This window comes from Oryza sativa, chromosome 1, assembly GCF_034140825.1.
Source record: "Oryza sativa Japonica Group chromosome 1, ASM3414082v1".
NCBI lineage: Eukaryota > Viridiplantae > Streptophyta > Magnoliopsida > Poales > Poaceae > Oryza > Oryza sativa.
In genome coordinates, this window is record NC_089035.1 from 34,690,951 (window position 1) to 34,708,373 (window position 17,423).

Here is a 17,423-nt window from a genome sequence, read left to right on the forward strand (position 1 = left end):
TACCAAAGCTGAACCTAAGAACCTGATTATTTGAGCGGGCGTCCACTGTCTAGCTTTACTAGTACTACTATTGATCGAGTCAATGATCGCTCTACTAGTACTACTATTGATCGAGTCAATGATCGCTCTACTAGTACTACTATTGATCGAGTCAATGTAACGATCTGTTTGGTGGCATATGATGTATTCTTGATCAGCAAAACGTATGCTTGAGCTGCAAGCCGATGTATAATCAAGGAAATGAAAAACAATGAGTTCCACTTGCCATCTTGGGACCAACAATATCTTTTGATCTCTCCGAACCAGAGACTACCATTAAATTAGACGAGCTTCAGAATCTTCTAGTTCTTCCGGCGAGGTGAATGGATTAACTCTTTTTTTTAAAAAAAATCCAGAAACATGAATACCAAGTTCGTAAAACACGAGAGAATCGATCCACCAGCCGAACGACTGCCATCTTCATCAGCTATAAAAGAGCCGACAAATCTAGGTGCTCCGCACAGTGATACAGATCACTTGCGCCATCACAAGTCGCAAGCCAAAACCATCTCACTGACTAGCTCGAGCTCACCATGGAATTCTCCTCGAGTTCAACGTCTCTCTTCCTCCTCCTCTCTATCCTGCCTCTCCTCTACTTTCTTTGCCAGCGCCACGACCCCAAGAAGCAGCCTCACGCCCATGGGCTCAAGTCCTACCCCGTCGTCGGCACACTGCCGCACTTCGCCAAGAACAAGGATCGCTTCCTTGAGTTTATAACCGAAATCATGAAGCGGAGCCCCACGCACACCTTGTCGTTCAAGGCGCTCGGCCTCACCGGCGGCGTCATCACCGCCAACCCGGCCAATGTCGAGTATACGCTGAAGACTAACTTTGGTAACTACCCCAAGGGCGAGCTCGCCGTGTCCATGCTCGTCGACTTCCTCGGCCATGGCATCTTCAACTCCGACGGCGAGCAGTGGCAGTGGCAGCGGAAGGCCGCCAGCTACGAGTTCAACAAGCGCTCGCTGAGGAACTTCGTGGTGGACACCGTCAGGTCCGAGGTCGTCGAGAGGCTGCTGCCGCTGCTGGAGCGGGCGGAGCGCGACGGCCGGACGCTGGACGTGCAGGACGTGCTGGAGCGCTTCGCGTTCGACAACATCTGCCATGTCGCCTTCGACGAGGACCCGGCGTGCCTCGCCGAGGACAGCATGGCCTCGCCCCAGAGCGCGAAGTTCATGCGCGCGTTCAGTGACGCGCAGAATGCCGTGATGGACCGGTTCATGTCGCCGGTCAAGTCGCGGTGGCGCTTCAAGAGGCTGTTCAACATGGAGCCCGAGAGGCAGATGCGGGAGGCGCTCGCCACGATCCACGGCTTCGCCGAGCGGATCGTCCGGGAGCGCAGGGAGAGAGGGGAGGCCGGGCTGGCGCGCAGTGACGACTTCCTGTCGCGCTTCGCCGCGAGCGGCGATCACAGCGACGAGAGCCTCCGTGACGTGGTGACCAACTTCCTCATCGCCGGGCGCGACACGACGTCGACGGCGTTGACCTGGTTCTTCTGGCTACTGTCCGGCCGGCCCGACGTGGAGGACAAGATCGTACGCGAGATCCACGCAGTGCGGCGCGCTTCCGGTGGCACAGGCGACCCGACGTTCAACTTGGACGAGCTGCGTGACATGCAATACCTCCATGCCGCCATCACCGAGTCCATGCGGCTGTACCCACCCGTGGCCATGGACTCGCACAGCTGCAAGGAGGACGACTTCCTGCCGGACGGCACGTTCGTGGGGAAAGGGTGGTTTGTGTCCTACAGCGCGTACGCGATGGCACGGGTGGAGGACATCTGGGGCGCGGACTGTGAGGAGTTCAGGCCAGAGCGGTGGCTAGACGAGGCCGGCGCGTTCCGGCCGGAGAGCCCGTTCAAGTACCCGGTTTTCCACGCGGGGCCGAGGATGTGCCTCGGCAAGGAGATGGCCTACATACAGATGAAGTCCATTGTAGCATCTGTGCTTGAGAGGTTCAGTCTCCGGTATGCCGGTGGCGAGGGACACCCGGGGTTCGTGCTCTGGTTGACGTTGCGCATGAAGGGCGGTTTACCGATGCAAGTGACCACTAGAGGTTGATGGCCGTAGCAACTTGTGGACTACGCTGTTAGAGAGTTGCTCCCGCTTAACCCGAGAAATAAAAGAAATTGGTGTGCTTGTTTTCTCCGAGTGGCGAATGGTCGGCCGGCACCTTTCGAGCTTACGTTAGTTGCGTGCTTGTGTTTGGCACGCAGTGGAGCTTTTGAAAATAATCGAGATCCTCTGTGCAGTAATGCACATGATCTGCATCATATCCAGATATCCTCGAGAAAGGTGGTGTGCTACAGTACAAATAGTACTACTATTGGTGTGTGGACAGGATTGATATCCTCTCGCCGGTCGACTACATCGTTCACGGACATATGGGCCCGATGATCTTTAGGCCCGCATGTCTGTGACAAAGACGCACCAAGACGCGGTGCAGTCGACTGCGAAGAATCTTTATCTATGTGGATGATGTAGATGGATGCCAACTCAAAAAAAATTGGTTATTGCGTTCGTTTGCAACCGATTGGTTAATAGTTCGTAGTTTGGAAAGAGTTCGTTTGTACGTTTTTCGATCTACAAAATATTACTCGACGTGTTTTTTTATAAAAAAAATATAGAAAAGTTGCTTTCAAAAATTAAATTAACTATTTTAAAATTGTATGCTCGCCAAAGCTCAAAGAGATGTCGGGGTGTGGGTGTGGGTGTCGCTGGGGCACGACTTTCCCAACATGGTTTCGAGCCATCGTCTCTCGTGTCATGCTCGTTCGACCTTGCAAGCCCTAACGAGGCTCGCGCGTCTTCCTAGTTGGTTGAGGGGCTTGCATGGGACACATCGACACACTATGAATGTCCTTACATGATCTTTCTGTTTAGTTAGGGCAACGTCAATGTTAAAGGTTACGTGAAACATAAGAGTGGGACCCACCACAGTAAGCAGCAGTTGTTTCCATGCCTACAATGCTTGTGTCGCAGAGAGAAAATAAGGTGGGGCCCACAGGGTCCCATCGAGGGGAAAAAATATCACTACTCACTCCTTCCGTGAAACACTTGGCGCAATGAAAAGTCCCCATCTTCTATTCACTTCATATTTTATTAGCTTGTTGCCGCACCGTAAGGTTAAGGCTTCTTTTTCTCTATGGTTCTTATGGTGTGCTTGCACAATGCTTAAGGTGTTGTACTGTATAACATTAATTGCTTAAGGCTAACTTTTTACCAACATTGTGGATGCCCTTAGGAGGCAAAAGACATGGACCTTCCAACAACGCACAACCACATTGAGTGCCATTGTAGCTAAAATAAAGAGTAAATTGCACTTACGGTGCAACAACTTAGCAGGTGGGTGTAATTTAGTACAATAACTTAAAAAATGAACGTTCTAGTGCAACAACTTGGTAGGAATGTGCAATTTAGTATAAGAACTTTATAAGTGATCGTATAAATGCAACAACTTGTAAGGTAGGTAGGATTTTGATACAATAAATTAAGAAGTTACGTGACAACTTAATTATTTAGAGCATTTTTATATAAATTCAAATTTTTAAGTACTTATTTTAACAATATACTAGCATGGAATTATATAAACATATTTATATTTTTATCCTAATAACTAATAACTAAAAATCAATTAAACTGGATTAAGAAATTATTATATTTCGGTTGATAATTGAGAAGGTGAAGAAAACAAAAATTTTAAAGATAATTGGATGTAAATTGTATGTGCAACATAATTCTTAAAGATTAAATTCATATATAAGGTAATATCCGTATGATCAGTGTGTATTGGCATACTTACATCGTGAAAAATCTCATCTAGCATATGCTTAGCTAAATTGATTCACTAAAATACTAAATTATTAAGTTTTTTACTAGAACGCACCCACTTGTCAAGTTGTTGCACTCGGACGTTCAATTATAAAGTTCTTGCACTATATTGCACCCACCTATCAAGTTGTTATATCGTAGGTGTAATTTACTCTAAAATAAAAGAGGAAACACGAACTTGTGTGTGGTGTCAGTGTGTACTGTCTACCTTTAATATTGAAGTTGCGGCACAACAAAGTCATTGTAACGATCTGCTTGCGCTGAATCACTTCTCACCTTGATAGGATGATCCACTCCTGAATCTTGAGCTGCAAGCCGATTCATCTTAAGTAAATTAGAAACATTTAGTTCCACTTGCCCTCTTGGAACCAATAATGTCACCAATTTAAACTCTACCATTAAAATTAGACAAGCCTAAGAAACTTCCAGTTCTTCTGATCAAGGGAATGTTTGACTTTTGTTCTCTGACCTATGTGAAGTCGTAAGCACATTTATCTATCTATAATAACTCTATTAATTGAGCACCACGAGGGAACTAACCGAAAATATGTAGGAGTAGTTGATGACTAACCCTGCTGCAACTAAGCTTAGGGTGTGTTTAGATCCCAAAAATTTTTGGTCTAAAATGTGACATCAAATGTTTGGACACATGCATGGAGTATTAAATATGGACGAAAAAAACCAATTGCACAGTTTACATGTAAATTGCTAGAAAAATCTTTTGAGTATAATTGCGCCATGATTTAACGATGTGATGCTACAGTAAACATTTGCTAATAACGGATTAATTAGGCTTAATAAATTCATCTCGTAATTTACAGACGGAATCTGTAAATTGTTTTGTTATTAGTATACGTTTAATACTTCAAATGTGTCTCCGTATATTTAAAAAAGTTTAGCCAAAGAACTAAACACGGCCTTAAGCAAGTTGTGCCATGCAATAAAAATATGATTAGAAATAGTTTATCATAAAGTATAGCATGGCTAAGTTTTTTTTAGCAACAGAGGTTATCGCAGAAACAAATTTACAGATTAGCCCGAGATATTACACAACCAAGGAGACTCTTAGTGTCAAATAATTAAGAAATTATAAAAGAAGTCTGGGCATGCTAGAACTCACCCCTTCCACTATGCTAGCAAGCACTTTCCTAGCATTGTTAGTTATAAATTTGGAAGTATACATGACATGTGATAAGTGCAGTGCGATACAATGGCGGCAACAAAATAAACATATATCTAACCATGACATAACTAAAGTGTGACTTAGCAAAATAAGACAACCAAACAAAAGCCGTAAAATACCAAAATACCCAAGAACCCAACACAATTGATATGTTGCTGAGCCGGACGACTACAATCTCCAGCTATAAAGCAGCCAAGCAATCCATGTCTTCTTATCCCAGAAACATTGATACTGATACAGATCACTTGTCTGCCAGTCACAAGCCTCATGCCAAAAGCTCCTCTCACACACTCACTCTCTCGCGCCATGAAATTCTCCTCGACCTCAACCCCTTTATTCATCCTCCTCCTCCCTTTCCTGCCTCTCCTATACTTTCTCTACCTGTACCAGGATACCAAGAAGCAGCCTGCAGGTTCCAATGGACTCAAGTCCTACCCTGTAGTCGGCACGCTGCCGCACTTCGCCAAGAACAGGCACAGGTTTCTCGAGTGGTCGACCGACGTAATGAAGCGCAGCCCCACGCACACCATGACGTTCAAGGCGCTTGGCCTCACAGGCGGCGTCATCACAGCCAACGTGGCCAACGTCGAGCACATACTAAAGACTAACTTTAGTAACTACCCGAAAGGCGAGCTCTCCGTGTCCTTGCTCGAGGACTTGCTTGGCCACGGCATCTTCAACTCCGACGGCGAGCAGTGGCTGTGGCAGCGGAAGGCCGCAAGCTACGAGTTCAACCAGCGCTCGCTGAGGAGCTTCGTGGTGGACACCGTCCGGTTCGAGGTCGTCGAGAGGCTGCTGCCGCTGCTGGAGTGGGCGCGGCGCGACGGCCGGACGCTGGACGTGCAGGATGTGCTCGAGCGCTTCGCGTTCGACAACATCTGCCATGTGGTGTTCCACGAGGACCCGGCGTGCCTCGCCGAGGACAGCATGGTCTCGTCCCAGAGCGCGGAGTTCATACGCGCGTGCAGCGACGCCCAGAACGCCATCATTGCCCGGTTCATGTCGCCGGTGAAGTCGCTATGGCGCGTCAAGAGGCTGTTCAACTTGGACCCGGAGAGGCGGATGCGAGATGCGCTCACCACGATTCACGGTTACGCCGACCGGATCGTACGGGAGCGCAGGGCGAGAGGGGAGGCCGGGCTGGCGCGCAGCGATGACTTCCTGTCGCGCTTCGCCGCGGGCGGTGAGCACAGCGACGAGAGCCTCCGCGACGTGGTGACCAACTTCCTCATCGCCGGGCGCGACTCGACGTCGTCGGCGCTGACCTGGTTCTTCTGGCTGGTGTCCAGCCGGCCCGACGTGGAGGACAAGATCGTGCACGAGATCCGCGCGGTGCGGAGCGCGTCGAGCAGCGGCGGCACAAGCAGCGCGACATTCAGCTTCGACGAGCTGCGCGACATGCACTACCTCCACGCGGCCATCACCGAGTCCATGCGGCTGTACCCACCCGTGCACCTGGACACGCACAGCTGCAAGGAGGACGACTTCCTGCCGGACGGCACGTTCGTGGGGAAAGGGTGGCTGGTGACCTATTGCGCGTACGCCATGGGACGTGTGGAGGACATCTGGGGCGCGGACTGCGAGGAGTTCAGGCCGGAGCGGTGGCTGGACGAGGCGGGCGCGTTCCGGCCGGACAGCCCGTTCAAGTACCCCATCTTCCACGCCGGACCAAGGATGTGTCTCGGCAAGGAGATGGCATACATACAGATGAAGTCCATCGTGGCGTGCGTGCTCGAGCAGTTCAGCCTCCGGTACGCCGGTGGCGACGGACACCCAGGGTTCGTGCTCTGGTCGACTCTGCGAATGGAAGGAGGCCTGCCGATGCAAGTGACCACCAGGGAGTAATCATCGTCCACTTCATTGCTAGAGTTGCTCTTGCTTTGATCCCAGAAATAAAGCATGAATGGTTTTCTTGTTTTCCCTATAGATGGCCAAATGAGTCGCTCGACACGGCCTGGCCTAGCACAACCAAAGCATGGTCTGAGATCAGTCAGTCAGGCCGTGCTCGCCCACTGGTTGCACCTACGACCCAATATGACACAGGCTGTGCCATGCTGGTCTGAAGGCACAACCAGTCTAACGTGCTCGTCCTTGCAATAAGTCTATTTTGCCTCCCTCATTTCTTTGGGTCGTGTCTTGTATATCTAGAATACATCTATTTTGCATCTCTCATCTCTTTGGGCCGCCCATTGACGAGCTACGGCCTATGGGAGCGGGGGATCATTGGGCCGTGCCGTGCTAGATCGGCACGTCGTGGCGAGGAAGAGGCTCAGGCACGACAATTCATGTGAGCTCCAACAGGTACAGACATTCGCCATTCGGGGGAATATAGTTGGCCAAAAGATCCGCAGCTCGACAACCCGACCCACAACATGGAGAGGCGTAGCCCACAACGGAACCATAATGGCATGGTTTTATATTTTGGAAAGGAAAAACAATCGAGGAAGAGAGGCGATTGATCTGAAATTGTGGAGATTTTGAAATATTCTACCCAAGTTAATTTAAAATTTAGATAAAATTTGTATAAAATTTACTAAATTCATAAAATTAAAATTTTCGGATGAAATAATTTCATACCCGGGACCGAAGTTTCTAAAACCAAAATATCGAACCCTGCTTAATTAACGTGGTGTTCATGTTCTGTGGTCAGTATGGGCACTAAAGTACTTCAAATCTGTACTGTCACTAATATAAGTCGGAGGAATTTTATAAAAAATAAAATCAATTCACATGTAATTATGTAAACACTTCAAAGAATATAATTATATGAGATTATTATTACGAGATTTCATTTGAATATAGAAATGTAAGATTTTGTTGTGAGATCTTAATAAAAGGAATATAACATTATAACCATATCGTATATTTGATAAAAAAAAACAGTTGAAAAGATAAGAAAATCTTTATTTGAAGATTTTCCTTGTTATTAAATACCGATAAGAAGCATTACTTGTCATTGATCAAATCATTTGACGGAGAGACCGAGGAATGGGCGCATGATCGTGGGAAGCGTTTCCCCAAGATCTAATCGTGGTAAGCTTCCTAAAGACTACTACTTGCATTAATTTAAATATAATTGTGCGTGCAACTCGTGTGATTTTGAAAATTCACAAGTTCATATTAGGATTTGTTGAGAAGGAGAAATTAGTGGAATTAAATGGTGAAATATTATGTTCGTTGAGAAGAGAAAGTTGGTATAGAAATAAAATGATGGACAATTCTGATTTGTTAAAAAAGAGATATAGATAGAGAAATAGCTACATTTTACTTTCTCCATTGCAAAATATAGCTATACTTTCTAGTTTGAACTAAAAAGTAGATGCATTTTGGGATGGAGGAAGTAAAAAAAATTGAAAGCTAGAAATAACTATATTTGTGATAGAGTGATACCATAGTAGTTGTCCGCATTACATAGTACTATTTTATTTTTTTTATATATGACTCCGTTGATTTTTACATGTCATTTGTTCATCTTTCTTATTTAAAATTTATATAAATATTATTTTTATATGATTTATCTTTAAAAAATCTCTAGGTTTGATTTAGGGGGCTGCAATATAACGGAATCCTATTTTCGAACGGGATGATCCTGTCGACGTTTGATGTCGTCATTCTGGTATTTGCATAGTATGGGGATCGTCGGTGCTAGGATATACGCGAGACTGAGGTAAAAGAGACGAAGACGGGGATTTTTATACAGGTTCAGGCTCCTGAGTGGTCAGGTAATGGCCCTACATCCTGTTGGCCGGAGCCGGAGTTGCTTTTATTCACCATAATCACACCAGTACAATATGTGGGGTAGCCTATCTAACCGTTGTCGACATGGCGGTCTGAAGGTCTGACTCGTAGTCGACAACAGGGTAGCCTTCCTCCTCGAGCTCGCGCCCGACGAAATCAGAGACAGTGCTAGATCCCTACGGCCGGCCTCTGAAGGTACCGGATAGGGTCGATCCAGGCGTATCTTTGATGTCGATATCTGGCGGCTTGTCTTGGCGTATGTAGGTTTGTATGTTGTCCCGTGTATTTGTGATGGGTGTGTTGATTGTGGTGGTCCGTGTGTCCGTGTTGATCGTGTTGATCGTCCTGGGGGGCCTTGTATTTATACCCATAGGTGTCGCCTTGTCCAAGTAGAACTAGGGAAACCAATGTGGATACAATCCGAGCAGTCCTTGTTGATTCCATGTAGAACTCTGGTTGTCCTTCCTTATATGGAACTCCCTCCATATCTGAAGTCAGTTTCCGTATAAGACATGGTATGTGGTGGGTCCTGCCGAGATGCAGTCAACTACTATTAGGTATGTGGTATCCATAACCCTGACAGATCCCGAGTAGGTATCAGGTGTGATACCTATTAGGTATCAGACGATTCTACACAACAGGATGATCCCGAGTAGGTATCAGGTGTGATACCTATCAGGTATCAGACAATTCTACACTCGTTTTATGTGATACTTGCAAGTATCATGTGATACTTATCAGGTATCATGCGATTTCTACCACGTATCGCGTGATACTCGCGAGGTATCATGTGAAACCTGTCAGGTATCAGACGATTTCAACCATGTATCGCGTGATACTCACGAGGTATCATGTGATACCTGTCATGTATCATACAATTTCTACCACGTGTCGCGTGATACTCGCGAGGTATCATGTGATACTTGTCAGATATCAGACGATTTCTACCATGTATCGCGTGATACTTGCGAGGTATTGGATGATACCTACCAGGTATCAGGTGATTCCTACTAGATATAGCTGGGCATTCCGTTGGGGGAGGAGCACCCCGACATGCGCGATTGGTCCCCTGCAGCTGTCCCTTGTAGACGAGGACAGCGACGGCGGCGGTAGCGGGGGACGGGCACGGCAGCGGCGGGGGACAGCAACGGCGACCGTAGGGGATGGGCGGCATCGACGGGGGACAGGCGCGGCGGCGGCGGGGGATGGGCACGACGGCGGTGGAGGCGACGGGGGACGGGCGTGGCAGCGGCGGGGGACGGCGACGGCGGCGAGTGAGCAGGCCTGGTGCGTGTATGGATAAGAATCGCGTTGTGGAGGAGGAGCTATCCCGTTGGGAGACGGTATCCTGTCCCCTAGCATTCCCGTTAATTTATACTTTAGCATATTTACACTATTGTTTTATAAATAAATAATCAAATGTTATTCTAAAAGTTAACAACATTATCTATTTTTTTTAAAAAAAACGGAGGTATTAGTAGTTAGCACCTCCGTTATAAATAACGACACATCATGCATCACTTGCAATCTCCAGCCACAAAAAAAAAAAAAAATCGACCTCTTCTCGCAAGCACTTGCGCCAATCACAGCTCACAAGTCGCAAGACAAAAGCCCCAAATCATCTCACTGTTGCCATGGAACTCTCCCCAATCTCAGCTTCTCTCTTGCTCATCCTGATCCTGCTCGCTTTTCTACCCCTCCTCTACTTCCTCTACATGCACCAGGATCCCAAGAAGAAGCCTCGCATTCATGGACTCAAGTCCTACCCTGTGGTCGGCACGCTGCCGCACATCATCAAGAACAAGCACCGGTTCCTTAAGTGGTCGACCAGCATCATGAAGTGCAGCCCCACGAACACCATGTCGTACAAGGCGCTCGGCCTCACCGGTGGCGTCATCACCGCCAACCCGGCCAACGTCGAGCACATTCTCAAGACTAACTTTGACAACTACCCCAAGGGCAAGCTCACCGTGTCCATGCTCGAGGACTTTCTTGGCCACGGCATCTTCAATTCCGACGGCGAGCAGTGGCTATGGCAGCGGAAGGCCGCCAGCTACGAGTTCAACAAGCGCTCGCTGAGGAACTTCGTGGTCGACACCGTCCGGTTCGAGATCGTCAAGAGGCTGCTTCCGTTGCTGGAGCAGGCGGGGCTCGATGGACGGACTCTGGACTTGCAAGATGTGCTCGAGCGATTCGCGTTCGACAACATCTGCCTCGTGGCCTTCGGTGAGGACCCGGCGTGCCTCACCAAGGAGAGGATGGCCGCGCCCCAGAGCGCGGAGTTCATGCGCGCGTTCAACGACGCGCAGAACGCCATCTTGGCCCGGTTCAACTCGCCGGCCAAATCGCTGTGGCGCGTCAAGAAGCTCTTCAACATGGAGCCCGAGAGGCGGATGCGAGAGGCGCTCGCCACGATCCACGGCTTCGCTGAGCGGATCGTCCGGGAGCGCAGGGAGAGAGGGGAGGCCGGGCTGGCTCGCGGTGACGACTTCCTGTCGCGGTTCGCTGCGAGCGGCGAGCACAGCGACGAGAGTCTCCGCGACGTGGTCACCAACTTCGTCCTCGCCGGCCGCGACACGACGTCGTCGGCGCTGACCTGGTTCTTCTGGATTGTCTCCGGCCGGCCGGACGTCGAGGACAGGGTCGTGCGCGAGATCCGCGCGGTGCGCGCGTCGAGCGGGAGCACGGACGCGACGTTCAGCTTCGACGAGCTGCGCGAGAAGCACTACCTCCATGCCGCCATCACCGAGTCCATGAGGCTATACCCACCCGTGGCCATCGACACGCACAGCTGCAAGGAGGACGACTTCCTGCCGGACGGCACGTTCGTGGGGAAAGGGTGGCTAGTGATGTACAGCGCGTATGCCATGGGGCGTATGGAGGGCATCTGGGGCGCGGACTGCGAGGAGTACAGGCCGGAACGGTGGCTGGACGAGGCGGGCGCGTTCCGGCCGGAGAGCACGTTCAAGTACCCGGTGTTCAACGCCGGGCCTCGGATCTGCATCGGCAAGGAGATGGCCTACATACAAATGAAGTCAATCGTCGCTTGTGTGCTCGAGAAGTTCAGTCTCCGGTACGCCAGCGACGCCAACGAGCGCCCTCGGTCCGTGCTCTCGCTGACGCTGCGTATGAAGTGGGGCTTGCCGATGAAAGTGACCATCAGGAAGTAACCAACAAGAGTGCTCTCGCGCCTCGGTGGCCTCGCCTTCCCGGACACTCGATCAATGCGGGCAAGAATTTGGGACGTGTGTCCATCTCGGTAGGCCGAATCGGTGAGCGGGCTTATGAAAGAATCCTTTTAAGTCCCTTATGTTTGTTGCTAACTTGTTTTGGCGTTGATAGATTCTGGCACTGCTAATCTTGGATTGTAGCCCAAGATGAGATGCCTCCCATACATCACAGCTCTCACATGGTACTATTGGGAAAAAGTTTACTTCAGATCCCTCATCTCATTGTCGAGTTTCAGAATCGTCTCTAAACCAGAATATCAGATATAACGCATCACTATTTTTGCAAAATCGGGTCCCAAAGTAGTGTTGAGGACGGTTTTGGATAAAACAAAAATTAAAATAAATAAATAAAAACCACGAAAATGTAAGTGAAACATTATATTCCTCCTTGTATATCTTCCCATCCTCCGGTTTCTCTCCCTACCGCCCCATCCTCACCGGCCGGTCACCGCCGCTGCGGCCTTCCTGCAGCTGCTACCACTGAAGATCATCGATAATGCGGCAGATGTCGAGGTCAAGCTCCCATTCACAGGCCTTGATGTCGAGGTCAAGCGTCAAAAGAGTCTCTTGAGGCTCTTGACAAGCAGAGAAGGAAGTTTTTGTGGGCGGGGGGAGAAGCCTTGACGGGTGGAAAATGCAAAATCAACTGGACCCGAACCTGCCTACCCACTGGTTCCGGAGGTCTAGGAATCCTAAACCTTGAGAAGTTTGTAAGAGCTTTGCGCCTCCGATGGCTTTGGCAGGAATGGAAGTCACCGGAGAAAGCATGGGTGGGTTCTGGTACACCGTGCGATGACACCGATAAGCTCCTTTTCGCGGCAGCGACATCCATAACTATCGGAAATGGGGCGACGGTGAGTTTTTGGGAGTCAGCCTGGTGGCAGGGGAGAAGGATGAAAGATGTGGCACCGCTAGTCTACGCGGTCTCCAAGAAAAAGAATAGTACCCCTCCAACATGCCTTGCAATCAGATCAATGGCTGCTCGATCTGGGATTACCAACGGACGTGGGCTGGACAATAGAGCTGATTGACCAACTTGTCACGGTTTGGAGCGCCATCCAGACAATAGAGTTGACAGAACATGAGGACGACCAAATATCTTGGAAGCTCACTAGCCACGGTCAATATACGGCGGCATCGGCCTATAATGCACAACTACTTGGAACAACGGCCAACAACTTCAACAACCTAATTTGGAAGCCCTGGGCTCCTCGCAAATGCAAAACCTTCGCCTGGCTGGTCATTCAGAATAGAGTCTGGACCTCTGATAGACTATGTACTCGGGGATGATCAAATAGATCCATATGTCCCTTATGTCGTCGGGTCCAGGAGACGGCTCTACACCTCCTCGCAGGCTGCTGCTACACAAAGAGAATATGGGCAACCCTAGCGGAATGGACGGCGTGCAACAATATTCACCCCAACCATTGACGGCAGGCTTCGTCGGTGTTAGAATGGTGGGATCAAACCACAAGTGTAAAAGAGGCACCCAAAAAGGCTCTACGCTCCCTAACGCTCCTAGTCGCCTGGTTGATCTGGAATGAAAGAAATCGCAGAATATTCCAGCATAAGGAGCTCCCACCGAGTGGTCTTCTGACAAAAATCAAGGACGAGGCCGAGTGGTCTTCTGAGAAATTGGCTTGTTCCTTAGTTGACTAGGGCCAAAGGTCCTGAGTTTTTTCTTTTCCTTTTCACTGTACAGTTTTCTCCTTCTATATTCAATGAAATTGGCGGCTCGCCGATTCGTTAAAAAAAAAAATCACGGGCCAGTTTCTTGCTCCTCGTCCAGCACCGCCCTATCGGGCAAGGGTGGCAGCCTGCAGGTACTACAATAGTTGGAGCTCGGCACAGGGCTATGCATTGGCTGAGGTGGAGTCCATGCGGGCGTCAAGGCCGCCACCATCGCCGCTAGCACATTTTTGTTGTCAAGCTTCGCCGCTCCCCAAATGGAGGAAAGCGTCGATGCGGTCCCTGTCTCACCAGTCGGAGTTGAGAAAACCAAAAAAATAAAAATAGTTTGATTTATTTTGAGATACGACATATCTAAGTTGTGTTATGTTTTTTAGGTTGGTTTATCTCCGGTTAAAAGACAAAAGGAAATAAAATTCATCGGAAATGATGATTTATGACGTCTTATCTTAAGCAATAATTTATGACATACTCCCTTTGTTTAAAAAAGAATCAACTTCTGATAATGAATATAGATAACTGTCAGTTCAGAATTATTCTAGAAGTTCTTTTTAGCGGAGGATGTACCCCACTGCCGCAATCCAAATTACTTACGCCACTTGCAAAATGACAAATTACATTTACTCTTTATAAATGACACAATATTACGGGAATGGGCCCGCGCGCTGGCTGCTTAACTCGCTCAGCCGCCGGCCCCCCCCCATCCGCGTGCGATTAGCACAAGCTAATTACGATTGTTACTGTTAAATACCATAATTAAAAAATACATGTATAATTTAAAATTTTGAGTTATCAGTTTTAAAAATTTGGGTTAAAACTTTTGAATTTTGATATGAAAGTTTTCAACTAGATATGAAATTTTTTTAATTTTGAGTTGGAAGTTTTGAATTTCAATACCAAAGTTTTAAAATTTGAGATGAAAATTTTTAATTGAGTTGAATGTTTCTGAAATTTGAATTGGATGTTTTCAAAAATTGAGTTGAAACTTTCGAATTTTGACTTGAAAGTTTTTGAATTTTGAGTTGAAAGTTTTTGAAATGTGAGTTGAAAGTTTTCAAATTTGAGTTAAAAGTTTTCAAATTTTGAGTTGAAAGTTTTTAAATTTGACTTGAAAGTTTTTAAATCTGAGTTGAAAGTTTTTCAAATTTGAGATGGTAAGTTGAAAGTTTTCAAAATTTGACTTAAAAAATTCAAATTTTGAGTTGAAAGTTATCAAATTTAGGGTGAAAGTTTTCAAAATTTGACTTCATGTATAGATTTCTTATCAATCTGTTATAAAAAAACAAATCTTATCTTAATTATTATCATTATCTAAAACTAACCGTATTAGTTAGCATGTATCCAAAAAAAATCCCGGAAAAAATAAACACAGAAAGCTCACCGAGTGACAAGGGCCCGCCACGTCTCTAAGTCGCTAGTACGCGCGAATTAGCAAAACCGCAATATTACTCCATCACTCGAACTCTGATCCGAAACCAAAAAATCCACCTCTTTTCGCAAGCACTTGCGCCACTCGCAAGTCGCAAGCCAAAAATCACCTCACTGTTTCCATGGAACTCTCCTCAATCTCAGCTTCTCTCCTCCTCATCCTCCCTCTTCTACCGCTTCTCTACTTCCTCTACCTGCACCAGGACCCCAAGAAGCAGCCTCGTGCCCATGGACTCAAGTCCTACCCTGTCGTTGGCACTCTGCCGCACTTCATCAAGCACAAGAATCACATCCTCGAGTGGTCGGCCGGCGTCCTAAAGCGCAGCCCCATGCACACCATGTCGTTCAAGGCGCTTGGCCTCACCGGCGGCGTCTTTACGGCCAACCCGGCCAACGTCGAACACATGCTCAAGACTAACTTTGGTAACTATGTCAAGGGTGAGGCCATCATCACCATGCTCGAGGACTTCCTTGGCCGCGGCATCTTCAACTCCGACGGCGAGAAGTGGCTGTGGCAACGGAAGGCCACCAGCTACGAGTTCAGCAAGCGCACGCTGAGGAACTTCGTGGTGGACACCGTTCAGTTCGAGGTCATCGAGAGGCTTCTGCCGCTGCTGGAGCGAGCGGGACGCGACGGCCGGACGCTGGACGTGCAGAGCGTGCTCGAGCGCTTCGCGTTCGACAACATCTGCCGTGTGGTGTTCGACGAGGACCCGGCGTGCCTGGCCAAGGACAGCGTGGCCTCGCCCCACATCGCGGAGTTCATGGGCGCGTGCAACGACGCGCAGAACGCCATCTTGGCCCGGTTCAATTCGCCGATCAAGTCACTGTGGCGAGTCAAGAGGCTATTCAACATAGAGTCGGAAAGGCGGTTGCGGGAGGCGCTCGCCACGATCCATGCGTACACCGACCGGATCATCCGGGAGCGCAGGGAGAGAGGGGAGGCACGCGGTGACGACTTCCTGTCGCGCTTTGCCGCGGGCGACAAGCACAGCGACGAAAGCCTCCACGACGTGATCACCAACCTCGTCCTCGCCGGGCGCGAGACAACGGCGTCGGCGCTAACCTGGTTTTTCTGGTTGGTATCCGGCCGTCCCGATGTTGAGGACAATATAGTGCGCGAGATCCGCGCGGTACGGCGTGCGTCCTCGAGCAACGGGGTCACAAGCGGCGCGGCGTTCAGCCCCCATGAGCTGCGCGACATGCACTACCTGCACGCGGCCATCACCGAGTCCATGCGGCTTTACCCGCCGGTGTCCCTCGACACGTACGTCTGCAAGGAGGAAGACTTCCTTCCGGACGGCACGTTCGTCGGGAAAGGATGGCAGGTGACGTACTGCGCGTACGCCATGGCGAGGGTGGAGGACATCTGGGGCACGGACTGCGAGGAGTTCAGGCCGGAGCGGTGGCTGGACGAGGCGGGCGTGTTCCGGCCGGAGAGCTCGTTCAAGTACCCGGTGTTCCACGGCGGGCCGAGGATGTGCCTCGGCAAGGAGATAGCCTACATACAGATGAAGTCCATCGTGTCGTGCGTGTTCGACAGGTTCACACTCCGGTACACCGGCGGCGAGGGGCATCCGGGGCTCGTCACCTCGCTGGCGCTGCGCATGGAGGGTGGCTTGCCGATGCAAGTACTCCTAACCAATAGGGGGCAAGCAGTGTCGTGCTAGGCCAGCTGTTCTCGACGACTTCATTAGTCCTGCTTTTGTTGCGTCGCTCTCGGCTCTCGCCTGTTCTTCTACTGTTAGTCCTTTTATCTTCTCCGAACTACGAATTGTTCACATTTCTGGGAGCTAGCATGAGTTGCATACTGCTGTGCTTGGCTCTGCCATACTAATACTAGTGGATTTTAAACCTCGAGGGAATATTTTCTTATTATTTCTATGTCACTTAAGTAGTTATAAAAAAAATAAAAAGTAACAAGATAGATTAACCTGTGATATATTACTTTACAAACATATAAGCTAAAATTAAAATTTTACAAGTTATAATAAAAACAAATTAAACTATATGGTGAACTAATTGTCGGTATTAGTTCCGAGATTGAGATGTTCACCGAGTGGGCCGGAAAGGCACTCAGACGGCCACACCCTCTATTTCTCCAATTACGTGTTCAACTGTCACATCTCATGCCCCTGTATGGCTGTATTCATCGCCGGATCGCCCCGTCACGCTCAATAGTCAATGTTATTGTTTACGAGTGACCAGTCACACATACAGATTTCGCGTTAACAGAATCACCAGCTAATGACGTTATTCGCTCGGTCTCAAAATTAATTAAGCACT

General features: G+C 48.8%; 4 protein-coding genes across 4 annotated transcripts; all 4 read left to right on the forward strand.

Moving 5' to 3' along the window:
- The first annotated feature begins 505 nt into the window (after nucleotides 1-505).
- LOC4327537 (cytochrome P450 CYP94D108) lies at nucleotides 506-2,184 on the forward strand. Its single transcript, XM_015787574.3, has one exon. It carries the CDS (start codon nucleotides 573-575, stop codon nucleotides 2,097-2,099), a length of 1,527 nt encoding a protein of 508 aa, XP_015643060.1. The 5' UTR covers nucleotides 506-572; the 3' UTR covers nucleotides 2,100-2,184.
- Nucleotides 2,185-5,271: 3,087 nt separating this feature from the next.
- On the forward strand, nucleotides 5,272-7,171 carry LOC9269416 (cytochrome P450 CYP94D108). Its single transcript, XM_015791608.3, has one exon. The coding sequence runs from the start codon at nucleotides 5,320-5,322 to the stop codon at nucleotides 6,895-6,897; it is 1,578 nt and encodes a 525-aa protein (XP_015647094.1). The 5' UTR covers nucleotides 5,272-5,319; the 3' UTR covers nucleotides 6,898-7,171.
- Nucleotides 7,172-10,424: 3,253 nt separating this feature from the next.
- Nucleotides 10,425-11,982, forward strand: LOC107281530 (cytochrome P450 CYP94D108). Its single transcript, XM_015790217.3, has one exon. It carries the CDS (start codon nucleotides 10,425-10,427, stop codon nucleotides 11,958-11,960), a length of 1,536 nt encoding a protein of 511 aa, XP_015645703.1. The 3' UTR covers nucleotides 11,961-11,982.
- Nucleotides 11,983-15,154: 3,172 nt separating this feature from the next.
- Nucleotides 15,155-16,997, forward strand: LOC4327538 (cytochrome P450 CYP94D108). The gene has a single exon (XM_015775778.3). It carries the CDS (start codon nucleotides 15,260-15,262, stop codon nucleotides 16,805-16,807), a length of 1,548 nt encoding a protein of 515 aa, XP_015631264.1. The 5' UTR covers nucleotides 15,155-15,259; the 3' UTR covers nucleotides 16,808-16,997.
- The last annotated feature ends 426 nt before the right edge of the window (nucleotides 16,998-17,423 follow it).

Excerpts from the sequence above, each read along its gene's own strand:
- LOC4327537 (XM_015787574.3), top strand. The coding sequence starts at position 573 with ATGGAATTCTCCTCGAGTTCAACGTCTCTCTTCCTCCTCCTCTCTATC.
- LOC9269416 (XM_015791608.3), top strand. The coding sequence starts at position 5,320 with ATGCCAAAAGCTCCTCTCACACACTCACTCTCTCGCGCCATGAAATTC.
- LOC107281530 (XM_015790217.3), top strand. The coding sequence starts at position 10,425 with ATGGAACTCTCCCCAATCTCAGCTTCTCTCTTGCTCATCCTGATCCTG.
- LOC4327538 (XM_015775778.3), top strand. The coding sequence starts at position 15,260 with ATGGAACTCTCCTCAATCTCAGCTTCTCTCCTCCTCATCCTCCCTCTT.